This window comes from Mobula hypostoma, chromosome 23 (assembly GCF_963921235.1).
Source record: "Mobula hypostoma chromosome 23, sMobHyp1.1, whole genome shotgun sequence".
Taxonomy (NCBI): Eukaryota; Metazoa; Chordata; class Chondrichthyes; order Myliobatiformes; family Myliobatidae; genus Mobula; species Mobula hypostoma.
Genome location: NC_086119.1, coordinates 12382194 through 12409865, shown reverse-complemented (window position 1 = coordinate 12409865; position 27672 = coordinate 12382194). Strand labels below are relative to the sequence as shown.

General features: G+C 42.5%; 1 protein-coding gene across 9 annotated transcripts in view; it reads left to right on the top strand.

The window, feature by feature from the left end:
• Positions 1–27672, top strand: part of nf1a (neurofibromin 1a) — a 385105-nt gene that overhangs the window by 81212 nt on the left and 276221 nt on the right. For all 9 annotated transcript variants that reach the window (XM_063031787.1, XM_063031792.1, XM_063031790.1 and 6 more), the window contains 4 exons: positions 10121–10227; positions 20085–20152; positions 23158–23233; positions 26214–26371. In XM_063031787.1, coding sequence (XP_062887857.1) covers positions 10121–10227; positions 20085–20152; positions 23158–23233; positions 26214–26371 — 409 coding nt within the window. The remainder of the gene's footprint in view (positions 1–10120; positions 10228–20084; positions 20153–23157; positions 23234–26213; positions 26372–27672) is intronic.

Here is a 27672-nt window from a genome sequence, read left to right as displayed (position 1 = left end):
CCTCAGTGAGTTTAGTCTTGTTCCAAGTTTATTGATTTCATGTCACATTGTTCCAGAAAGCTGTCTTGAACTCTCTCGCTTTTCCAAGGTATTTATCAGCAAGGAGATGAATAAAGGGTTCCTGAGCTGATGAGGTTGTCCAGTGAGGGAAAGAAATAGAAATGAATGATTAAACATACTCAGTTGAGTTTAGGCAAATGAGAGGTGATCTCCTATTAATGCATGCTTTGAGTAGTTTGACATGGCGATGGGACTGTAGTCCAAGAAAAAGTAGCTGACCTCTTAATATTTGGGGGTTGTGAAATTTTGGAATTCCTTACTCCAGCCATCAATAGTCACTGAGTAATTATAAACAAGAGAAAAACGGTAGATGCTGGAAATCCAAGCAACACACACACACACACAATGCTGGAGGAACGCAGTAGCTCTGGCAGCATCTATGGAAAAGAGTACAGTTGACATTTCGGGCTGAGACTTTTCATCAGGACCTATGTTCATAGCTGAGATTGATAATTAGATAATCAAGGATTTGGGAAAGGAGAAAGTATTATTGTTACCAGTGGTAATAATTCAATCATTCACCTTCAGATCCCACTCTGGCAGCGGTTAATTTAAATTTAGTTATTTTTCTGAAGTAGAGGTGTATGGATGGGTAGATTGCAAGCAACTTTTCCTTTTGTCAGAGGTAGATAACAATACGTAGATTTAGGGTAAGGGCTAAAAGACCTGGAGTCATAAGAACGCTACATCACAGAAGCAGGCCAATCAGCTCAAGTAGTCGATGCCACCTGTTATTCTGCCGAGCCCCATTGACCTACACCTGGACCATCACCCTCCATACCCCTCCCATCCATGTACTTATGTTGCAACTGAACCTGCATCCACCACATTTCTGCTGGCAGCTTGTTCCACACTCAGTTCCTCCTCAGAAGATCCCCCTCAGGTTCCCTATAAATATTTCACCTTTCACTCTTAACCTGTGACCTTTAGTTTTAGTCTTACTCAACCTCATTTATCCAGTCTATATCCCTCATAATTTTGTGAAGAGTGTATTGCACGCTGCTGCAGTGTTGCATTTCTAGGGATTTGAGTGGGAACTCTTTCACTCTGAGAGTGAGTGTACCTGGAATACCCTGGTTGAGGGGGTGGTGGAAGCAGAATTGTAGGCGGCATTTATGAATTTTCTACTAGACATAACCTTCTACGCCTAGGTGATTCAAGGGTATGCCAAGTGCTGGAAAATGAGATTGATACAATTGGGTGCTTATTGGTTGCCACAAATGTGGCAGGATGTCCTGTTTCCAAGCTGTATGATGGCATGATATTGGACAACCAAAAGACCCGACCACTAGCCACAGCCACCACTTACTGCACCAGCATATATGGATCCCAGATTGGCCTCTACAGCTACCTGAGGACCCACCAATGGACAACCCCTTAGAAGAACATCGTACTCCACTCTTGATTGCACTATGGCAGCGTTAAAATGGAAATGTATCACAGCTTTTCCTGCTTTGCTGGGTCGATCATGGAACTCCCCCCTCACCAACACTGCAGAAGCACCTGCACTGCGAGGACTGTAGCAATTCAAAGTTCAATGTACATTTATTATCAAAGTACATATCTGTCATCATGTACAATGCTAAGATTCATTTTTTGTGGGCATACACAATAAATCCAAGAAACACAATAGAATCAATGAAAGGTTGCACCCAACAGGATGGGCAAAAAAAAATTTTGCAAAACACAAGAAACTATGCAAATACAAAAGAAAAATAAACAAATAAGTAATAACTATTGAGAACATGAGATGAGGAGTCCTTGACAGTCAGTCCATAGGTTGTAAATCCGGTTCAGTGATGAGGCGAGTGAAGTTATCACCAATGCTTCAAGAGACGAATGGTTGAGTGCTCATAACTGTTCCTGAACCTGCTGGTGTGGGACCTGGAGCTCCTGTACCTTCTTTCTGATGGCAGCAACAAGAAGAGAGCATGCACGAGGAAATCTGCAGATGCTGGAATTTCAAGCAACACACATCAAAGTTGCTGGTGAACACAGCAGGCCAGGCAGCACCTCTAGGAAGAGGTACAGTTGACATTTCGGGCCAAGACCCTTCGTCAGGACTAACTGAAAGAAGAGCTAGTAAGAGATTTGAAAGTGGGAGGGGGAGGGGAGATCCAAAATGATAGGAGAAGACAGGAGGGGGAGGGATGGAGCCAAGAGCTGGACAGGTGATAGGCAAAAGGGATATGAGAGGATCATGGGACAGGAGGCCCAGGGAGAAAGAAAAGGGGGAGGGGGGGAACCCAGAGGATGGGCAAGGTGTATAATGAGAGGGACAGAGGGAGAAAAAGGAGAGAGAGAAAGAGGGACAGAGGGAGAGCATGACCTGGATGGCATGCCGAATCTTCGCAAACTTCTAAGGAAGTGGAGACGTTGCAGTGCCTTCTTCATAATGGCACTTGTGTGCTGGGCCTAGGACAGGACTTGGAATGATAATACAGAGGAATTTAAAGTTTTGACCCCCTGCATCTCTGATCCCCCAGCGAGGGCTGACTCACGGACCTCTGGTTTCCGCCTCCCGAAGTCAATAATCATTTCTTTGGTCTTGCTGACACTGAGTGAGAGGTGGTTGTTATGGCACCACTCAGCCAAGTTTTCATTCTCCCTACTATATACTAATTCATCACCACCTTTGATTCAGCCAGCAACAGTGGTGTTGTCAGCAAACTTAAATATGGCTTTGGAACTGTGCTTATTCTCACAGTCATTATCATAAAGTGAGTAGAGCAGGGGGCTAAGCACACAGCTTTGTGGTGCACCTGTGCTGATGGTGACTGTGGGGGATATGTTGTTGCCAATCCGAACTGACTGAGGTCTGCAAGTGAGGAAATCAAGAATTCCATTGCATGAGGAGGCCAAGGTCTTGAAGCTTATTGCCACTTTGTGTGTGAGTTGGCTTTCCAGAGATTGTATCTGGACCTTGTATCTTACTTGGTCTCCAGACCTGAATACCACTGATTTGGACCTCAGCAGATTGTGGATCTCATGGTTCATCGAAGGCTTCTGGTTGGGAAAAACTCTGAATGACTTTGTGGGGACATGCAAAACGCTCTATTTTAATAAAGTCATTGGCAACCATGGTGTATTCATTCAGATCCTCTGATGAGTCCTTGAACACGGACCAGTCCACTGAGGCAAAGCAATCCTGTAGCTGCTCCTCTGCCTCCCATGACCACCTCTTTGTTGTCTTTACCTCTGGAGCCTTGCTCTTTAGTCTCTGCCTCTATGCAGGTAGGAGAAGAACAGCCAAATGTTCAAGTTTCCCGAAATACAGTCCAGGCACAGAACGCTTGGCATTCCTTATCGTCGTCTAGCAGTGTTGGGACCTCTGGTGCTGCAGGTTATTTGTTGGTGATAATTGGGCAGAGATCTCTTCAAACAAGCCTGATGGAAGTCGCTGAGTATCATTTGAAAAGTGTCGGTGTTAGCTGTTTCTTGTTCAGTGATGGCAGCATTCAATATTTGATTGAAGAAGGAGGTTGGTCCAATATCCTCAAGGACAATTCAGAATGGGCAACGAATGCTAAAGCAGCAAAGCTGAGATCCAAAAAAGTAAATGTTGTGTACAAGATCAATTCAGCCTGATTTCATTAAATAACAGTGCTGGTTTGAGAGGACATTTGACCTGCTTCTGTTTCTTTGGTTACATTTTGTGCTACTTTTGCCAATTTGATCTAATCAATGTACATGAAGATTTAAGTCCCCTATGATTATTGTATTACCGCTGCTATGAGTTCTTATTTCTAGATTAAGTCTGTCTCCACTTGTGAAGCTGCTATAGGGGAGCCAATAAAATATCTCATCAGTATTTTTGTTCTTTCAACCAAGGTTACTTAAATAAATTATCTGGTTAATGTTATATTATCTTCCACAGGACCTTGATTTGTGCTGCATTTGTATTATACCACAAATGACATTAAAAAGTGCTCAGTTGTAAAACATACTAGAATAAAAACATAAGACATAGGTGTGTACTGAATGACTTGGCCTCCACAGGCAATTAATTCCACAGATTCACCACACCCTGGCTAAAGAAATTCCTCCTCATCTCTCTTCTAAATGGACATCCCTCTATTCTGAATCTTAGAATCCCTCTGGTCTTAGATATTTCCCAATATAGGAAACACGCTCTTCACTTCCACTCTATCTAGGCCTTTCAATATTTGATAGGTTTCAGTGAGATTCCCCCTCATTCTTCTAAATTCCGGCAAGTACAAGCCTAGAGCCATCAAACATCCCTCATATGTTAACCTTTTCATTCCTGGAATTATTCTAGTGATCCTCTTCTGGACCCTCTCCAATGCCAGCACATCTTTTTCTTAGATAAGGGAACCAAAACTGTTCACAATACTCTGCAGTGTGGTCTGACTCTGCCTTATAAAGCCTCAGCATTACATCCTAGGCCTCTCAAAATGAATGCAAACATTGTATTTGTCTTCCTTACTGCTTACACAACCAACCTTCACTATAAACCTTCATGTCATAGAACAGTACAGCACAGGAACAGGCCCTTTGGCCCACAAGGTACACCAAAGCAATAAAATTAGTAATCAAGTGGCCATCTAAACTAATCTCTTCTGCCTACACGATGTCCATATCCTTCTATTTTCCTCACATTCATGTGCCTATCTAAACTTCTCTTATAAGTTCCTAATGTATCACCATCACAGGCAGCGCGTTCCAGGCACCCACCACTCGGTAAAACACTTGCCACTTGCATCTCTTTTAAAATTACCTGCTCTTATCTTAAGTGTGTGCCATCTGATATTAGATATTTTAACCCCAGGGAAAAAGATGCTGCCTGTCTACTCTCTCTATACCTTTCATAATCTTATGAACCTCTGTGAGATCTTGTCACCTGCATGCTTAGCAATTACACCTCCTGTGTTGACATCTAGACTGTTGACATACGTAACAATATAGCAAATGGCTAAGGTCCCAGTGCTACCAATTACAGCTTTCCAATTGCAAAAGCATTGGTGTTTATATTCATGAATCTCCTTCCATTCCATTTACCTCATTTAAACTTTTAATCATACTTTGTCATTCTCCGTGAGGATAGGCAGTAATCCCTTCTACAATTCTCAACAAGGCTACATCTTCAGCCTCCTTGCACTGAACTTAGATTCTGCTCTACCTCCATCTACAAGTTTGTGATGATACCATCATAGTGGGTTGTATCATGAATAACGATGAGTCAGAGTACAGGAAGGAGATAAACATGGTGTGACATGGTGTCATGACAACAATATTTCCCTCAATGTCAGCAAAACAAAAGAGGTGGTCATTGAATTCAAGAAGGGGGCTGTGCACATGCTCCTGTTTAAACCTCTACTTCCTCAAGAGGTTAAAGAAATTTAACATGTCCCCTTACACCCCCACATACTTTTTATTACTGCAGCTCAAAGAGCATCCTTCCTTGAAGATTCACAACTTGGTTTGGCGGCTTCGCTTCTGTGACCACAAAAAAATCTGCAGAGTTGGGGACGTGGCTCAGCACATCACGGGAACCAGCCTCTCCTCCACAGACTCTGTCTACACTTTATGTTGCTTCAATAAAGCAGCCAGCATAATCAAAGACCACATCCACTTTTTGGTGGCAGGGTGGAGATACGCCTTGACTAAAGGAGGTGTAAGGTGCTCCTTCCCTCTGCTAGTCTGCAGGTCACCCTTGGCCAAGGTGTACACCTGCCTAGCCTCCCCGCCCCCCAAACCCCCTCATCGGAGTTGCGTGAAGCCATGGCAGCAGGTGGTAGTTGGTGTATGAGCATCTGGTGCATATCACAAGTCCTGGTTATGTGACAACTGACACAAGGCAGTTATTCTCCGAAGAGTATTGATACTGGCTGGGGTCACTCGTCTTGGAAAGACCCTGTCCACAAGGAGGCAATGGCAATCACTTCTGTAGCAAAATTTGCCAAGAACAGTCATGGTCATGGAAAGACCATGATCGCCCATGTTATACGACTCAGAACGAGCGAACGATCCACCCTGAACATTCTCTCTTCTCCCACTCCCATTGGCTAGAGGATACAAATGCCTGAATGCACATATTACTGTGCTCAAGGACAACTTCTATCCTACTGTTATAAGACCATTGAATGGTTCCCTAGTATGATGAAATGGACTCCTGACTTCTCAATTTAGCTCGGCATGGCCTTGCACTTTTTGTCTTCCTGTACCACCATTTCATTGTATCTGTAATACTTTATCTCTCATTTTGTTATTGTTTTAGCTGATACTGTCTCAATGCACTGTTGTAATGGGTTGATCTATACGAATGTTGTGCAAAACATTCCTTGGTACACATGACAATAATAAACCAATGTACCAATTCTTAAAATTGTTTGTATTTGTATCACACTTCCTAATGCAACACACCTTTTCATGCTATTATATAGGAATACTATCAAAAAAATTTACAAGAATGTTGCTAGAACTTGAGGTCTTGAGTTAAAAGGAAAGGCTAAACAGGTTAGGACTTTATTCTCTGGTGCATAGGAGAACGGGGAGGGGCAGATTGATAGAGGTATACAAAATTTTGAAGGGTATAGATAGGCTGAATGCAAGCAGGCTTTTTAACTGAGGTTGGGTGAGATGAGAACTAGAGGTAATACACACGAAATGTTGGAGAGACTCAGTAGGCCAGAAAGTATCTATGGAAAAGAGTAAATACTCGGCGTTTCAGACTGAGACCCTTCATCGGGACCTGATTGAAGGGTCTCAGCCCGAAATGTCAACTGCTTAGTCTTTATCATAGATGCTGCCTGGCCTGCTGAGTTCATCCAGCATTTTATGTGTGTGTTGCTTGGACTTCTAGCATCTGCAGATTTCTGCGTCTTTGAGAACTAGAGGTCATAGGTTAAGGATGAAAGGTGAAATATTCAAGGGGAGCCTGAGGAAGAACTTAATCACTCAGAGGGTGTTGCAAATGTTGAAAGAGCTGTCAGCGGCAGTGGTGGATGCAGGTTTGATTGCAACATTGAAGAAGTTTGGAGAAGAACTTGGATGGGAGGGGTATGGAGGGATATGATCCAAGTGCAGGTCAATGGGACTAGGCAGAATAACGGTTTGGCATGGACAAGATGGGTGGAAGGTTCTTTTTCTGTGCTGCAGTGTTCTATGATCTTATGAAAATTTGATTTTAAACCTAACTATAGCAAAATCAGGAATAAACGAGGTGGTTTTTATGAAGCACGTTGAAGGAGCCAAGTGAACTGAAGGGAAGCTCTGAGAAAGAGTTCTTTGAAGAAAATAATCACCAATAGTGTGGTCAGCACATCTGAGTGAAGAATCTAAGATCAGAGCAGTATTCACACCTTGGATGTGCTGGAGCTGACAATACTAAAAGAAGAATAACACCATGAAGTGGTTGGTAAACAAGAGGAATGATTTTAAAATAGAGGCATAACGTGGAGCCAGCAAGCCTATGGCATTGATGAACAGAAATAGGTGGGATTTATAATGTGGATGTAGAGTTTTGCATGACCCTGAGTTTGCAAAAAGATAAAAGCAGGAACGTGCAGAGAATAGGTTGGGCAGTCCACAACGAATTTATAAAAGATGGGGGGATTTACAAGAGACCTAAACTTGAGGATGCAGTGATCTTGGAGTGTTGGTTTGGTACGTGATGGAATATTTTAATTTTAAGCAGAATCCTTATTTAATTCAGTTTGTCCATTTACTGGTGCAGAAAGCCATTTCCTGTTGCTGTAGTATCATAACAGATCAAGTCTCACTGATCTGTATTGAATTGTGAAACTTTGCTGGAACCATAACAGATGGTTTTTTCATTTGGATCAAGGTGATATATGCAGCTTAAAATCTGAAACAGTTCTGAGTCAATCTTGTTTGCAGTCGGCAAAATGAGTCAACATCCTCTGCCACTGAGAGGCATGGAGTTTAGTTACAAAATCTTACACAGTCTCATACAAAACCTGATTGAAATTTTAAACAAGAGGGGAAAAAAAGGAATAACGCACACAAGATACTGAAGGGACTTTGGAAATCATGCAGCATCTATGGAGAGGGATCATTCTGGCTTCTGTCTCCCTTTCTTTCCATGCTCAATTTCCTGCCAATGTCTGTAGGGAGTTTGTGTGTTCTCCTTATTACTGCATGGGTTACCTCCAGGTGCCCTGGTTTCCTCTCATAGTCCAAAGATGTATGGGTTGCTACTTTTATTGGTTACATGCGTGTAATTGGGCGGCGTGAGCTTGTTGGCAGGAAACTATGCTGCATATCTAAATAAGTAAATAATTCATAAAAGTCTCAGCCAAAAACATCGACTGTTTATTCCCCTCCATAGATGCTGCCTGACCTGCTGAGTTTTTGTGCATTTTGTGCATGCTGTAGATTTCCAACATCTGCAGAATCACTTGTTCAAAATTCAAAATATATTTATTATCAAATAATATATACTAAATGCAACCTTGAGATTCATCTTCTTGCAGGCAGCCACAAAACAAAGAAACCCAATAGAACTCTTAAAAAAAAAGAAGACAGTCAAATACCAAGTACACAGACAAAAAATCATGCAAACAATAAACTTAAGCAAATAACATTCAGAACTGATGTTTATGAAAGTGAGTCCACAACTATGAAGCCAGTCATCACTGCAGATGATTCAGGAGCCTATTAGCTGCAGGCCACAACCACAGTTCAGCGCAGAGATGAACAGGGAGCTAAGCTGGCCCGTACCTCGCTTCCAGCCCCTACACCCTGACCTTTTCATTCTTTTCAATCTAGCCCAGCACTTACATCGTCCAAACCTTGGGTCATTCCTCACCCTCAGAGCTGGCCCTGCTGCTCCAATACGCTCTTGGACCCAGGCCCCACTGTCTCGATTTGACTCATTCCTGAACTTGCCAATTCGGACTGGCACTTGAATCGATCAAACCTCAGGTCTTTGCCCGGGTCCTGCCTCCTTGGCTTTGCTTTGCCTCCACTTTCCTCACCTCACCTCAGTTCTGCCTCATTGAATCACTTCCAAGTCATGTCCATTCCAGCGGTGGCCGAACATTGGCTCATCCTCTGCTGTTGGCCTGGGCCCTGCTGCCTCGATTCGGCCTGTACACCCCAGGCCACGGCTGTCCTGCATCATCGTGACTTCAGTTCCCATTGCAAAAATGCCATGTTGTACAGACAGCTTAAGAGCTGAACTCCAAAAGGGAAGTTGCAGGCTTTTGATTGTAGTGATCGCATCCGACAAGAAGTGTGGTTAATACAGTCCTTTATAGAAAAAAAACAGAATAGTCCCTGGGATCTCTTAATCAGCTCCATTAGCTTAATTAGCTTCTCCTGCAGATTTGAAAGTGAATTATGTGTGAGGTGTTGTGAATACTCGATATTTTCGTGAACTGGGTAGTATTTCAAGGTTCGAAGTAATTTTATTATTCAAGTACATATATGTCCTATATACTACCTTGCGTTTTTTTTGCGGCATTCACAGTAGAACAAAACCGTAGAATCAGTGAAAGCTGCACACAAAGACTGACAACCAGTATGCAAAAGAAGACAAACTATCCAAACACAAAAATAAAACAAATAATAAATAAACAAAACAAATAAATACAGAAAATAATACCGAGAACATGAGTTGTATAGTCCTTGAAAGTGAGTCTATAGGCTCTGTTCAGTGTTGAGGTGAGTGAAGTTATCCACACTGGTTCAGGAGCCTGATGGTTGAGGAGTAATAACTGTTCCTGAACCTGGTGGTGTTGGACTTCAGACTTCTGTACCTCCTGGATGATGGGGGATTCTTCATGATGGTCGCTGTTTTTTTTGTGGCAGCACGCCTTGTAGATTTGCTCAATGGTGGAGAGCATTTTGCCTGTGATGGACTGTGAGAGACTTTTAGTGACGTTTTAAGAGTTTCAAGAATACAATTTCAATAATGCTGATGTTACTGAAGTACTAATAATCATCTGTGGTAATTGGTTAGTAGTATGGTCAGTGATTAGCTGGTATGTTTTAGCAAATTAGGTTTGTTGCTGATTAGTTTAATTATTCATACCTGTTTTCTTACTGAATGTTTTATATTAACGTTCATTTGCAGGTTACAAGAGCTGGCAGTGTGCTCAGAAGATAGTACTGACGTCAATGATATTGAATTGATACAGCACATAAATGTGGATTGTGCAAGACTCAAACGATTGCTGCAAGGTAAATTAGAACTTTTTCTTTTCACATTTCAGTACTAATAATTGTTATTCCGATCCAATGCACCACAAAACCCCCCATAAAAGTTAAAGAACATAATAATAATTTAAAAAACCACAACATAAATAAATTCAGAAGATAGCTTATATGCATAGATTAATTGTATGTCCATAAAGTGATGGGAGGCTGTACATAAGGTGACTGACAGGAAATAAAGTATTGGTGGAGTTAGTGGTTGGAGGTGTTGATCAGCCTTACTACTTGGGAAGAGTAACTGTTTTTGAGTCTGGTGGTTCTGATGTGGATGCTATATAGCCTCCTCCCTGATGGGACTGAGACAAGTAGTCCGTTGACAGGGTTATAAGAAGCAAGGTATACCAGCCAAGGAATGGGGGACCAACCTCATTCAGACTCTTGAGTAACGTTGGCAACATGCTGATTAGGGAAGTGAGTGATTGTGTCATTCGATGTCGAAACTGGTGTCAATGTGATGTAAGAACGTATACCATGCCACCATGTCTAACAACATGAGTGAAAGCATTGCATAACTTATGGTCTGAATCTTGGGAGGTTTAAAACAATATTACAATTAAGTGAATTGGCCATCATTTTCATATTATATATGAATAATGAGTACAGTAGAAATTTGGAGGTTATATTGGGGCAATTTTGTAGTTGGGTCTTTTTTGGGTGGCATAGTAGCGTAGTTGTTAGCACAATGCTTTACAATGCAGGCAACGCAACCTGAGTTCAATTCCTGCCACTGCCTGTAAGGAGTTTGTACATTCTCCCCTTGACCATATGGGTTTCCTCCAGATGCTCCAGTTTCTTCCCACACTCCAAAGGCAGACCAGTTGGTAAGTTAATTGGTCATTATAAATTGCCCCCTGATTAGGCAATGATTAAATTGGGGAATTGCTGGGTGGTGCGGCTCAAAGGGCTGGAAGGGCCTGTTCTGCGCTGTATCACAATAAATGAAAAATAAATAAAATTTTCCTGGTGCAACATATACAGGCTCAAGGGCAGCTTCTGTTTAATTGTTATAAGACCCTTGAATGTTTCCCTAGTATGAAAAGATGGATCTTGACCTCAATCTACCTTGTTATGACCCTACACCTTATTATCTACTTATTCTGCACTTTATCTGTAACTCTTACACTTTATTAGGCGAAGTAGCAGTTGGAGTTCAACCCAGAAAATTATGAAGTGATTTACTTTGGAAGATCAAATTTGAAGGTGGAGTATAAGGTTAATGGCAGGCTTCTTAGCAGTGTCGGGGAGCAGAGGGATGTCAAGGTCCAGATCCATAGGTCCCTCGGAGTTTGCCATGCAAGTTGATGGAGTGTTTAAGAAAGTGTATGATGTGATTACTTTCATTAGTAAGGGGTATTGAATTCAAGAGCTGCAAGGCAAAGCTTTTCTCTTTGGAGCAATGCAGGATGAGAGGTAACGAAACGTGACAGAGGGATATCAGATTATACTGTAAGAGGCGCAGATAGAGTGGACAGTCGGCACCTTTTTCCCCAGGGCAGTAGTGGCTAATCCCAGAGGACACCTGTTTAAGGTGCGTGGAGGAATGTTTAGGGGAGATGTCAGAGACAGGATAGTGGCTGCCTGGAATGCACGGCCCAGGGTGCCGGTAGAACCTGATACAATAGGGGCTTTTAAAAGACTCTTAGATAAGCACATGTATGTAAGAAAAATGGAGGGTTATGGGCTGTGTATGGGGAAGAGTTAGGTTGATCATGGACTACAGTTTATATAGGTTGGCACAACGTCATGGGCTGAAACATCTGTTCTGTGTTGTGCTGTTCCATGTTGTTTATTGTCCATTCTGTTATAGTTTTACCTCAATGCACCGTGTAATGGATTGATCTCTGTGAACAGTATGCAAGACAAGATTGGTTTACTATTGTCACTGTACCTAAGTACATGTTCAAAGTTCAAAGTAAATTTATTATCAAAGTACGTATATGTCACCATATACTACCTGAGATTTGTTTACTTGTTTACTCAGTAAATCCAAGAACCATAATAGAATCAATGAAAGCCCACACCCAAAAGGGCCTACAAACAACCATTGTACAAAAGACAACAAACTGCAAATACAAAAGTAAAAAAGGAAACAATAATAATAATAATAATAAATAAACAAGCAATAAATATTGAAAGCATGAGATGAAGACTCCTTGAAAGTGAGTCCATAAGTTGTGGGAACAGTTCAGTGATGGGGCAAGTGAAGTTGGGTGAAGAGCCAACCTTTGATTCAAGACCCTGATAACTGAGGGGTAATAACTGTGTGTGAACCCAGTGGCGTGAGCCCTGAGGCTTCTGTACCTTCTTCCTGATAGCAGCAGCGAGAAGAGTGTGTGACCTGGGGGTGGTGAAGTTCCTTGATGATGGAAGCTGCTTTCCTTAGACAGCATTCTGTGTAGATGTGCTCAGTGGTGGGGAGGGCTTTTTAAACTACCCTTCCAAATTCTGCCTGAGCCTTTAAATGGCTTGGTAGACAGTAGATTAAGTTTGTTTGTTTTAATCTCCAAAAGGACAACATTTTTATTTTGTATGTAGATGTAAGTGAGTTATGAAGTTGTTGAGTCAACATTGTATAAAAGGCAGGTATATGTAAAGGGGTAATATCAGATTGAAGGTGGGCATTATGGGTACTATCTGTAGATGGTATATATATTTATGGGCTATCACATGGTTATTATTTTAGACATGAATAATATTCCAGTAGTATTATAGTAAGATCACAGTGATCATTTAAATTTGAAATATCCATTGGGGTTCTCCTGCCTTTATGCAATTTCTCTTGGGTTGCCTTGGCTATTCCACCAATAATTTGGTCTCTGTGGCATTTTCATATCTTAACGAAGAATTTCCCAAGTAGGGAGAATTTGGGGAATATGAAGGTTATTGGTAGTTTGAGTAGGAATTTGATCTGTTTGTGATCAATATGGACCACCTGCAAAGCAGCTGAGTTTGCATTATTGGAGCATGATTATAACATAACAGAAATCTGAATGTCTAGAGCAGGGTTTCTTAACCTGGGGTCCATGAACTTGGATAGGAAAAAAATTATAGCTTTATATTCAGTATCCTCCAACTGAAATTTAGCATTTTCTTCAATTATCAATGTAGGCAACAAACCACAGTAGTATTAACAGTACCTGTGACCTTGTCACCGACAGAAATCGCAGATATTTTCATATCACACTACAGTTGTTATAAATATCTCAAAAAGTCATTTATGACACCCTCATCAGTACTTTGAAATTATGGTAGCTATTAGACCCACCGCTAGATCGAACGTGATCGCAGTCTTCCAATCTACTGACGCTCATGCAACGTAGCTGGCTAACTACTGGGCAGCACTGCGACTGGATGTCCAACATGACACGTGTGTCGCTTTGTCAAAGACCACCCACAGTTTAAATATTCTTATTCAAGCTAAGCAACAACAGCCTTCACACTGATGTCTTTAAAAAATAAATTTTTAGCTTGCCTACAGACTTGATATTTAATGTGTTAATAAAGACCATAAGACAAAGGAGCAGAAGTAGGCCATTCGGCCCATTGAGTCTGCTCCGCCATTTTATCATGAGCTGATCCATTTTATCCTATTTAGTCCCACTGCCCCGCCTTCTCACCATAACCTTTGATGCCCTGGCTACTCAGATACCTATCAATCTCTGCCTTAAATACACCCAATGACTTGGCCTCCACTGCTGCCCGTGGCAACAAATTCCATAGATTCACCACCCTCTGACTAAAAAAATTCTTTCGCATTTCTGTTCTGAAAGGGCGCCCTTCAATCCTGAAGTCATGCCCTCTCGTACTAGACTCCCCCATCATGGGAAACAACTTTGCCACATCCACTCTGTCCATGCCTTTTAACATTCAAAATGTTTCTATGAGGTCTCCCCTCATTCTTCTGAACTCCAAGGAATACAGTCCAAGAGCGGACAAACGTTCCTCATATGTTAACCTTCTCATTCCCAGAATCATTCTAGTGAATCTTCTCTGTACCCTCTCCAACGTCAGCACATCCTTTCTTAAATAGGGAGACCAAAACTGCCCACAGTACTCCAAGTGAGGTCTCACCAGCGCCTTATAGAGCCTCAACATCACATCCCTGCTCCTATACTCTATTCCTCTAGAAATGAATGCCAACATTGCATTCGCCTTCTTCACTACTGACTCAACCTGGAGGTTAACTTTAAGGGAATCCTGTACGAGGACTCCCAAGTCCCGTTGCATCTCAGAACTTTGAATTCTTTCCCTATTTAAATAATAGTCTGCCCGTTTATTTTTTCTGCCAAAGTGCATAACCATAGACTTTCCAACATTGTACTTCATTTGCCACTTCTCTGCCCATTCTTCCAATCTATCCAAGTCTCTCTGCAGACTCTCTGTTTCCTCAGCACTACCGGCCCCTCCACCTATCTTCGTATCGTCAGCAAACTTAGCCACAAAGCCATCTATTCCATAATCCAAGTCGTTGATGTACAATGTAAAAACAAGCGGCCCCAACACGGACCCCTGTGGAACACCACTGGTAATCAGCAGCCAAACAGAATAGGATCCCTTTATTCCCACTCTCTGTTTCCTGCCAATCAGCCAACGCTCTATCCACGTATGTAACTTTCCTGTAATTCCATGGGCTCTTATCTTGTTAAGCAGCCTCATGTGTGGCACCTTATCAAAGGCCTTCTGAAGATCCAAATATACAACATCCACTGCATCTCCCTTGTCTAGCCTACTGGTAATTTCCTCAAAAAATTGTAATAGGTTTGTCAGGCAGGATTTTCCTTTAAGGAATCCATGCTGAGTTCTGCCTATCTTGTCATATGCCTCCAGGTACTCTGTAACCTCATCCTTGACAATCGACTCCAACAACTTCCCAACCACCGACGTCAAGCTAACAGGTCTATAATTTCCTTTTTGCTTCCTTGCCCCCTTCTTAAATAGCGGAGTGACATTTGCAATCTTCCAGTCTTCCGGAACCATGCCAGAATCTATCGACTTTTGAAAGATCATCGCTAATGCCTCCGCAATCTCCACAGCTACTTTCTTCAGAACACAAGGGTGGATTCCATCTGGTCCAGGAGATTTATCGACCTTTAGTCTATTCAGCTTCCTGAGTACTTTCTCTGTCGTAATTGTGACTGCGCACACTTCTCTTCCCTGCCACCCTTGAGTGTCCGGTATCCTGCTGTCTTCCTCAGTGAAGACTGATGCAAACTACTTGTTCAGTTCCTCTGCCATCTCCTCATCTCCCATTACAATTTCTCCAGTATCATTTTCTATCAGTCCTATATCTACTCTCACCTGTCTTTTACTCTTTATATACTTGAAAAAGCTTTTAGTATCCTCTTTGATATTATTTGCTAGTTTCCTTTCATAGTTAATCTTTTCTCTTTTAATGACCTTCTTGGTTTCCTTTTGTAAGGTTTTAAAAACTTCCCAATCCTCTGTCTTCTCACTAATTTTTGCTTCCTTGTATGCCCTCTCCTTAGCTTTAACTTTGGCTTTGACTTCTCTTGTCAACCACGGTTGCATCCTTTTTCCACTCGAAAATTTCTTCTTTTTTGGAATATACCTGTCTTGCACATTCCTCATTTCTCGCATAAACTCCAGCCACTGCTGCTCTGCCGTCTTTCCCGCCAGTGTCTCTTTCCAGTCAACTTTGGCCAGTTCCTCTCTCATGCCACTGTAATTTCCTTTACTCCACTGAAACACCGACACATCAGATTTCGGCTTCTCTTTTTCTAATTTCACAGTGAACTCAATCATGTTATGATCACTGCCTCCTAAGGGTTCCTTCACCTCAATCTCTCCAATCACCTCCGGTTCATTACACAATACCCAATCTAGTACAGCCGATCCCCTAGTGGGCTCAACAACAAGCTGTTCTAAAAAGCCATCTCGCAGACATTCTACAAATTCTCTCTCTTGAGATCCAGTGCCGACCTGATTTTTCCAATCTACTCGCATGTTAAAATCCCCCACAATTATCATAACACTGCCCTTCTGACAAGCCTTTTCTATTTCCAGTTGTAATTTGTAGTCCACATCCCTGCAGCTGTTTGGAGGCCTATAAATAACTGCCATCAGGGTCCTTTTACCCCTGCTATTCCTTAGCTCAACTCATAAAGATTCTGCGCCTTCCGATCCTATATCACCTCTTTCTAATGATTTAATATCATTTCTTACCAATAAAGCCACGCCTCCCCCTCTGCCTACCTTCGTATCCTTCCGATACACCGTGTATCCTTGGACGTTCAGCTCCCAGAGACATGCATCCTTTAGCCAGGTCTCAGTGATGGCCACAATATCATACCTGCCAATCTGTAGCTGTACAACAAGATCATCCACCTTATTTCTTATGCTGCGTGCATTTAAGTACAACACCTTAAGACCAGTATTTGATACTTTTTGCTTTGATTTCACTGCAACTTTATTGCACTGCAACTCATCCCAATGGCTACACATTTGCCCCATCACCTGCCTGTCTTTCCTGACATCTTTACTGCTCACTATCTTAGATTTATTTCTGTTTTCCCCTTCCTCCGCTCTATGATTCCGGTTCCCATCCCCCTGCCAAATTAGTTTAAACCCTCCCTAACAGCTCTATTAAACTTTCCCGCCAGGATATTGGTCTCCTTCGGGTTTAGGTGTAACCTGTCCCTTTTGAACAGGTCATACTTTCCCCAGAAGAGATCCCAATTATCCAAGAATCTGAAGCCCTACCCCCTACACCAGTCTCTCAGCCAGGCATTCATCTGCCTGATCCGACTACTCTTGCCCTCGCTAGCACGTGGCACAGGTAGCAATCCCGAGATTACTATTGTGGAAGTCCTGCTTCTCAGCTTCCTTCCTAACTCCTGGAAATCTCTCTTCAGGACCTCCTCCTTTGTCCTATCTATGTCATTGGTACCAACATGTACTAAGACAACTGGCTGCTCACCCTCCCCCTTTAGAATATTCAGGACCCGATCCGAGACATCCCGTACCCTGGCACCTGGGAGGCAACACACCATGCGGGTATCTCTGTCAGGCTCACAGAATCTCCTGTCTGTTCTCCTGACTATGGAATCCCCCACGACTACCGCATTTCTCTTCTCCCTCCTTCTCTCCTGCACAACAGCGCCAGGCTCAGTGCCAGAGACCCGGTCAGCGTGGGTGTCCCCTGTCAGGTCATCCCCCTCAACAGCATCCAGAACAAGATATTTGTTGCTGAGGGGGACAGCCACAGGGGTGCTCTCCACTATCCGGGCATTTCCCTTCCCTCTCTTGACAGTGACCCAGTGTTCTGACTCCTGTAGCCTAGGGATGACTACTTCCCTGTAGCTCCTGTCTATCACCTCTTCACTTTCCCTGATAAGCACTAGGTCATCAAGCTGCAGCTCCAGATCCCTAACACGGTCTCTGAGGAGCTGCATCTCGGTGCACCTGGTGCAGATGTGGCCATCAGGGAGGCTGGAAGTCTCCCAGGATTCCCACATCTGACACCCTGAACAAAGCACTAACCCTGCAGGCATGCTATCTAATTCTACACGAATGGAACAGGAAAAATAAGTCTACTCACCCACTTACTTCGCCAAACAGACAAACTTTTTAAACCGTTAGCTGTGAGAGCCCTGCTGTTCCTGTCTGTCCGGGCTGATTCGCGAAAGGGGTGGGGGGGGGGAGAGAAAAAAGAGTTGGCGCTTCGCTCTCGCCTCTTCCCGTTTATCGCTGAAGCCCGTTGAAGCCAAAACCCTACACTCTGCCACCGCTCACTCCACTGCCCGCTCCGACAGCAGCCCGCTGTATAGGGTGGTCGCCTTTTTAAACTCTCCGCGCGGTCCTGCTGACGTCACGCGCCTGCGCAGTCTCGCCCTTCTTGCACTAGAAGAAGTTTTTAAAAAAAACTGCCTTCCTTCACAATTCAGCTCCCACGACGCTCTGTAGTCCCGATCCAAAGGAGAGCCGTTGGTAGCAACCTGCCTTTTTAAACTCTCCGCACTATATCACAAATTAGCTTTTTAATATTTTGTTAATTATATTTCAATATAATTGGTTGCTTTTGTAATCCTATGTATCTTATTTTATGTATTTAAATACATTATTCTGAGAAGGGATCCATCGGCTTCTCCAGATTGCCAAATGAGTCTATAGACTTCACCAGACTGCCAAAGGGGACTGCCAAACCAGACTTCATCATCGGCTTCACTGGACTGCCAAAGGGGTTCATAGGCTTCACCAGACTGCCAAATGAGTCCATAGGTTTCACTGGACTGCAGAAGGGGTCCATAGGCTTCACTGGTCTACCAGAGGGGTCCATTGGTTTCACCAGACTGCCAACTGAGTCCATAGGCTTCATCAGACTGCCAGAGGGGTCCATAGGCTTCATCGGACTGCCAAAGGGGCCCATAGGCTTCATCAGATTGCCAGAGGGGTCTATAGGCTTCACTGGACTGCCAAAGGGGTCTATAGACTTCACCAGACTGCCAAAGGGGTCTATAGGCTTCATCAGACTGCCAGAGGGGTCCATAGGCTTCACCGGACTGACAAAGAGGTCCATAGGCTTCACCGGACTGACAAAGAGGTCCATAGGCTTCACTGGACTGCCAAAGGGGTCCATAGGCTTCATCAGATTGCCAGAGGGGTCTGTAGGCTTCACTGGACTGCCAAAGGGGTCTATAGACTTTACCAGACTGACAAAGGGGTCTATAGGCTTCATCAGACTGCCAGAGGGGTCCATAGGCTTCACCGGACTGACAAAGAGGTCCATAGGCTTCACTGGACTGCCAAAGGGGTCCATAGGCTTCATCAGATTGCCAGAGGGGTCTGTAGGCTTCACCGGCTTGCCAAAGGGGTCTGTAGGCTTCACTGGACTGCCAAAGGGGTAAAGGGGTCTATAGACTTTACCAGACTGACAAAGGGATCCATGGACTTCTCTGGACTGACAAGGGGGTCAATAGGTTTCACTGGACTGCCAAAGGGGCCTATGGCATAAAAAAGGTTAAGAACCCCTGGTCTAGAGGATGATTAAGATTAGATCAGTTTAAGTGAATAATGGACATGTTATACAGTATATCAATACAAATTTACAAAATGATTATTAGAAATCCTTCCTATCACATGCACCGAACAATTGCTTTAGGCGATGTGAATAGGATGCTCATAAAGATGGGAGGCTGGATTATTTTACCGATAACAATTGAGCTTTTGTGACTTAGAGGGAAATGTCAGAACTAATTTGGCATTCACATGAACTGTTAGCCTAGTTTGATCTGAGAGTCTGCCATTCTCCCTGTAGGATATGTCACTTGTTTTGGCTAGATTTGTACTTAAATTCTTTCTGACAAAATGGAACATTTTAATTATCATGGCATGGTGATAGGGCTCTGGATTGTGCCTAAGGTTGGATGATCATCCAAATTTCCTGAATGATAAATTTAGCTCAATTAAAATGTGAGATGTTTTGTGTTCCTGTTTGTGAGATGAAGAGATGGAGATGGATCAATTGCCTACCTCCTTTGAATTTTGTTGAAGCCAGTGAAAGTATTGGACTGAGAACTAGAAGTTAATGACCTAACTTAACACTCTGGGAATGAAACGTTGCTAAGAAGGACATCAATGATATGTAGAATGTTAGTGGAGAAATTCAAAATAGCTGAAATTTTCAGTTTAATAACTTGGAGCTCAATTGTAAAGCATACAATTATTCTGCTCATGCAGAAGAATTAACGCATAAGCTTCCTGTGCTTGGCTCTATTCACAGTATTTTCTTAAATATTTAATTTCCTCTAGCATGTGCTAAAATCAGGCTCGAAGAGAAAGTAATGAAATCCTTTTATTTACTACAGAGACAGTCTTTAAATTCAAATCACTGAAAAAGGCAGCTCAGTTGGCAGTCATCAGCAGTCTTGAAAAGGTAAGTTTCTCTCAGCATTTTGTCCCTTTCCTAATAGACATCTGATGGATGGAGGGAGATGATTTAAAGAATTGTTTACCTGTGTGAAACAATTAGGCAACATCTATGGAGCGGAATAAACTGTTGACGCTTCGGGCTAAGACTCTTCATCAGAACTGGAAAGGAAGGGTATTTACCTCTTCCACCTATCACCTCCCATCTTCTCACTTCATTGCCCTTCACCCACCCATCTGGCTTCAAGATCACCTTTTAGCTTGTACTCCTTCCTATCCCCCGCCTTCTTATTCTGCCATCTTCCCCATTCCCTTCCAGTTCTGATGAAGCCTCTTGGCTCGAAGTGTCGACTGTTGATCCCTCTCCATAGATACTGCCTGACCTGCTAAGTTCCTCCAGCATTTTGTATGCATTACTCTGAATTTCCAGCATCTGCAGGATCTTTTGTGTCGGCTATTCCAGTGTTACATGCATCTTCACTATTGAGTTTGTTGGGTTATAGTTATGTTTGATTATGTAGGGGATTTGTAATATTTTGAATATTTAATTTAACTTTATAATTATGAAATGTGAACTATTTCACAAAGTTGCTAAAGTGAAATATATCATTATTTTTGCAAGTTAAATCTTCAGATTTTGTGTTGAAAATTCTTGTTGAATTCTTGCATTTAGATTATACGGATTATTAACTATAACAGTTTACTAATAATTTGATCTTGATGGCATTTCATCCCATGTAATTAAAAGGAGATATTACATAAACGTCGGCTGAATTCTCTTGAAATTTACATTGGGGTTGTTTTCAACATACTTTTCAAGATGTTGTGCCAGAACTTGTAAGTGATTAAGGAAGCACCAATGACCTTAGCAGAAATACAGACAATTAGAACTTTAGCCTACAATCCTGATGAAGGGTCTCGGCCCAAAATGTTGACTGTTTTCTCTTTTCCATAGATGCTGTCTGGCCTGCTGAATTCTTCCAGCATCTTGAGTGTGTTGCTTTGGATTTCCAGCGTCTGCAGAATTTCTGTTCTTTAGCCTACAATGTTTGTGTTGACTCTGATCCCAATTTAAACTAATCCAGAATCGTATTGGCTAATACTGGCATATGTCGTGAAATTTGTTGTTTTGCGGCCAGCAGTACAGAGCAATACATTAAAAAAAACATTAAATTACAATAAGATATATAATTTTCCACTTTTTACCTTAAATCTATGCCCTCTAATATTTGACAATTCTACCCTTGGAAAAAGACTGTCTATTCTATTTATGTCTGAAATTTAGATAATGGTAGAAGTGGTCCTGTGCACCAGATATACAATTCAATAGTAAACACAAGAAAGTCTGCAGATGCTGGAAATCCAAAGCAACACACTCAAAATGCTGGAGGAACTCAGCAGGTCAGGCAGCATCAATGGAAATGAACAAACACTCGATGTTTTGGGAAGAGACCCGTCTTCTGGAGGAGAAGGAAGGGGGAAGATGGCAGGTTGGGAGAGGGGAAGGGGGATAGCTAGAAGGTGGTAGGTGAGGCCAGGTGGGTGGGAAAGGTCAAGGGCTGGAGAAGAAGGAATCTTGATAGGAGAGGAGAGTGGACCATAGGAGAAAGGGAAGGAGGGGACCCAGGGGGAGGTGATAAGCAGGTGAGAAGAGGTAAAAGGTCAGAATGGGGAATAGAGAAAGAGGGGAGGAAAATTATTTACTGGAAGGAGAAATAAATATTCATGCCATCAGGTTGCTCCTTCGGAGAGGGAGAAGTTGTCCTGTACACCAGATATGCAATTCAATAAGATTGCAACTGATCTTCATTAATGCTACATTACCTGTTGAGTTCTTCTAGCACTTAGAGTGTGTTTCTTGTGCTCTTTCTTTCTGATCCTTCCGTTATGATTTCAGAAACAGGAAAGGCTAAGTTTAAAGTGCGAGTAATGAGTTTTAAAGAGGATCTTGAGGGATAAATTTTTAGAAAGTGGTTGATATCTGGAATGTGCTTTACAGAGAAAAGTGGCAGAGGCTGAAACCATTTTAGAGGCATTTAGACAGACGCTTTAATAGGCAAGATGTAGGAAATTATGGACCTAATGTAAGCAGTGGGTGGCAGGATGGAGATACATCTCTACCAAAGGAGGTGTAAGATGCTCCTTCCCTCTGCTAGCCTCAGGTCACCCTTGGGCAAGATGTTGCACCTGCTTAACCCACCGATCAGAGTCACCTGAGGCCATGGGAGCAGGTGATGGACGATCAGCTGGTGCATATCACAAGTCCTGGTTATGTGACCACTGACGCCGGGCAAACAATCTCTGAAGAGTATTGATAATGGCTGGGGTCATCCTTCTTGTAAAGACACTGCCCAGAAGAAGGCAATGACAAACCACTTCTGTAGAATTGGCCAGGAACAATTATGGTCATGGACCATGATTGTCCATGTCATACAACACGGCACATAATGATGATGATGAATGTGGCCAGATAGGATTAGTCTAGATGAGCAAAATGGTTGGCATGGATATGGTGGGCTGGAAAGGCATGTTCCTCAGCTGTACAACTCTGATTCGAGGATGATTTTGTACTTAAGTAGTCAAGTGATCAACACAGCTGAAAGCTGTTGTAATTCCCTACTGATACAGCCATTGGGTTTGAGCGTCAGCCAAGGCTAGGTCTTAAGCTGTGTGATTTTAAAAATGTGTACATGACGTTCCAGTGATGCTTATACCGATCTGCAACCTATGACAACACATCATTTAGGCCTCCTCATGGGGAATAGTTTTGTTTGTGTGGGATGAAAATTTTTTGTGTGTTTCAAAAGATGGATTTGTGCTTCTGAACATTGGTGGAATGTTGCATCTTGATACATTTTACTTGTTTATAAAATCATATCACAGGAAACTCTAAAAATAACCGCAGAGGCCGAAGAATATACCCAGCTGTGTATCTTACAGATATGATTTTAAATATAATCCTTCTGTAATAAGCTGAAATGATTACAAACATTGAAATATTTAATGATATAGGCATTTTGGAACTGGGTGGAAAATTATCCCGACGAGTTCACCATGTTGTACCAGAGACCTCAGCCTGATCTGGCAGGTGAGTGACGCTACGGATATCATTGTCACATGTTGGAGAGAGCTGTTGGATATCTGAAACTCCTATAGTTTCTCTTTGGATGCTGCTGTGGCTGTGTTTATGTACTGAAGACTTTATCAGATCCTTTGTTAACTAAAGTGTTAATTATTAGTGCGGTCGTACGTGCAGATACCAGGCTACCGTTTAACTAACATCTGAAATGCATAGATATAAGACAATAAAACAAAGGAGGAGAATTAGACCATTCAGTCCATCGGGTTTGCTTCACCATTCTGTCATCTATCCCCCTTAATCCCATTCTCCTGCCTTCTCTCTGTAACTTTTGCCACCTTACCAATGAAGAACACATGAATCTCCACTTCAAATATACCCAATGACTAGGCTCCACAGAAGTCTGTGGCAATGAATTCCACAGATTCAGCACCCTCTGGCTTAAGAAATTCCTTCTCATTCTGGTCTAAAGGGATCCACTAATCAAATAAAAGTTGCTGGTGAACGCAGCAGGCCAGGCAGCATCTCTAGGAAGAGGTACAGTCGACGTTTCGGGCCGAGACCCTTCGTCAGGATGCTGCCTGGCCTGCTGCAATCACCAGCAACTTTAATGTGTGTTGCTTGAAATTCCAGCATCTACAGATTGCCTGGTGTTTGCGCCACTAACCAAGAACTGATTTGCAAATCTTCATTGACTCTCTCCTGATCATATGGAAACAGAATAAAAAATAATGAAAAGACAAGTACAGAATGCTTGCACTGTTCAAGAGAAGGGAATGCAGCTGCTGGAAAAGCAAGCTCACCACCATTACCTCAGGGTAATGCCACGAATGTGGTTTTGCCAGCCTCTCCCACATCCTGAGAACACACATAAAAAGAAGTTAAAAAAATCATCTCGTGGCTTATGATGGTGAAACATGCAGTGGATTGCATTTGAAATGGAATGAACGATGTAGGGCATTCTGAAAGCTTGGTGCGTTAATGCTTGCTGGCCAGTGCTTTGTTGTCCATGTAGAATTGCAGGGCATTAATTCTGAGACAGCTGGAAATTACAATCATAGAACACTACAGCACAGAAACAGCCCATTTGATCCATCTAGTCCATACAAAAATATTATTCTGCCCGCTCCTGTACCGGGACCATAGCCTTCCAAACATCTCCCATTCATGTACCTATCCAAAGTTCCCTTAATGTTGAAATCAAACCTGCATCCACCACTTCCACTGGCAACTTGTTCCATGCTCTCACCACCCTCTGAGAAGTTCCTCCTCATTATTCCCTGTAAAAATGTCACTTTTCACCCTTAATCCATGACCACTCGTTTTAGTCTCATCCAACCTCAGCTTGCATTTACCCTATCCGCACCCCTCCTACAATTCTCAACACTGGTACCTCACTGGTCCTCAGCCTTCTACACTCGACTTTGTGGCTAGAGTCCGCACTAACTCTATTTGTGGGTGATACCATCATTAGTGGGCTGTGTCACAAATAATGATGAGTCAGAGTACAAGAAGGAGAGAGAGAGCCCAGTGACATGGTGTCATGACAACAATCTCTCCCTCAATGTCAGCAAAAGGAAAAGAGATGGTCATTGACTTCAAGAAGGGGGCTGTGCACGTGCTCCCATTTAAATCAACAGTGCTGAGGTCAAGATGATTGAGAGCTTCATCAAATCAGAAATCAAATCAAATCAAGTGTAATTATCATTCAAACCATGCGTAGATACAGCAGGACAAGACCATTCCCCTGGGACAAAACATTCAAAATAGCATGCAAACATTCAAAAATAGCAAGTAACATAATTCAAAATATTGAGCAAAGAAGCATATTCACTTGGAAAAAAACCCATAAATTCCAAGACCCTGAGCAACAATATCCTGCAATTGATGGTAGTGTACAGACACACACAATCCAGCTTGTCATTCCATTGCTCGAACACGGAAAGGCAGCACTGACTGAGAGAAGTCAGGCCCCAATCAAGCTCAGCCTTGCTGTAGTGCTCCTGCCTCTCGCACCTGGGCTGAAGCAGCAGGCAAGCTTAAGGCTTGAGGCCTAGTTCTCGCTGCAGCCGAGGCTACACAGCTCCTATGTTGACTGTTCCTCCACCAGACAAGGGTAACAGGCTTGCAGCAATTTACATTATCATCTTCCTAGGATCATCACCAATAGCCTGACCTGATCCAACTATGTTGACGCCATGCCTGAGAAAGCTTACTGGTGCCTCTACTTCCTCAAGAGGCTAAAGAAATTTGACATGTCCCCTTACACTCTTAGGAATTTTTATCAGTACACCATAGAAAGCTTCCTACCTCAAAGAATCTTGGCTCAGTATAGCAACTTCTCTGCCATGTCCACAAGAAACTGCAAGGTTGGTGACACAGCTCAGTACATCATGGAACTCGTGGGAGAAGGCAGGAGAGTAGGGTTGAGAGGTAAAACATATCAGCCGTGATGGAATGGTGGACCAGACTATTTCTGCACCTGTGTCTTATGGTCTTTTTTTCAATCGTGGAAAAATTCTGCACATGGTCCAATAACTTGTTACATTGATTTCTGCTGCAGATGAACTGAAGGCACTGAACTCATTTTTGTATTCCATCATTGCACCCAAAACTATTTAAGCCAACTCTTCATTTTCCTCTTCGTTCCTTCTTGGTTTGTATAGCATTTACCAATGGCGATCCAAACAGATGCTGCAGATCTCTGGGATGTGGAGCAGTTGTGGAATGTCTGGTTTTTATCACACGAAATTTTAATGCTTTATAAGAAACTAGCACATGTGTCTATTAAACAATTATTTGTTCTATAATGAAAATAAAAAATTAGTTTTGTGCTATGCATAGTTGAATAATTTTCTCCTCACATTTAAATCATCACTTTGTTAGAATGAGTGGGTTTGTGAATCATCTGACACCTTTTACCTTTTGTATTGTGTTTCTTTGATTGCTTTTACCCCCCTCCCCCGCCCCCCCGCCAACACACACACAGATTGTTCAGAGAAGCTGTTTGACCTGGTGGATAGTTTTGCCGAAAGTGCCAAACGAAAAGCAGCAGTGTGGCCTCTGCAGATCATCCTCCTTATTCTCTCACCTGACGTTCTGCAGGACATCTCCAAGGAGGAGGTTGAAGAAAGCAAAATGAACAAGGTAAGCTTGCTCCACTCATCCCCAGGATGTTGACATTTTGCTGGAGCTACTCTCGCAGGTCTTTTGTGCCTTGTTGCTTGTAAAATTTTATTATACATTTGTTGAACCAAAGGAAATCGTAGCCCAGCATGATCCTCTTTGCATGGGCATGCTTCAACGATGATTGCCATGTACTGACCAAGAACAAGAATTATGATTAGTTTTCTAAATGAAAGGAAATGTATTTCTCATCTTTATTGACATAGCCAGATTGAAACTGGCCACCTCATGTTTAAATGCACAATAAGCCCAGGGCAAACCTGATCTACTACTTGATCAGCTACTTGATTCATAAACTACGAGGTGCCCATCACAAATGCCTTTTCCCCACTTTCTTTGGATTTGTGAATCATTTTTTGCCATAATCTTTAAGGCATTGTTGGATCCTTATGCTCTTGTGATCCAAGGCTGCTTCGGAAAATAAGAATGTGGCATAAAAGTTATTGCTTACGATTGTTTTATTGAACGTTACAACAGGCGTTCCCAACCTTTTGTATGCCATGGACCCTTACCATTAACTGAGGGATCCGTGGACCCCAGGTTGGGAATGCCTGCATTACAACAACAAAGGAGGGGAGGGGAGAAGAATGGTGAGAGATGAAGAGTGAAAAAGGACAGACAAAGGAAGGAACATAAGAGAGCCTAAGGGAAAAAAGGTGGTCTGGTCTTCTTATCCCAGACAACTAATTCTCTTGAAATTTCACCAGATTAAATAGTCAGATTCAATAAGGTGACACCCATCAGTGAACAATCCCAATGTATATAGGTGATTATATAAAAATACAAACAAGCATAAGAAAGTTAAACTGCAAGAAGGATAACAATTCTACAGCCCAATCCAATAGGGGTTAAAGCATCGATAGATTTCCATTTTAGTAAGTGTTGTAGATTAGTTACTCCAGATTGAAAACTGGTAATTTATGCTTGATTTTGAGAGAAGTTACACTGGCAACAGTGGCATTTACTCTCCATTCCTAATTACCTCAGAAATTGGGAGACAGTTGAGAGTCAGCTACATTGGATTTGGACTTGGCGCAGGCCAGACTGGGTAATGAAGGTAAATATCCTTCCTTGAAATCCATCAGTGAGATGGACGAGCTTTTGAAAATCCACTAGGTTGATGGAGCAACAACCAGTCTGTGGGAGGAACTCACGCAGGTCAAGCAACATCTGTGGGTGAAGAGGAATGACTGGTGTTTTGGATCAAGACCCTACACCAGGACTGAGAGGGGAGAGGCAAGATCTCTTATCTCTCACTTCTC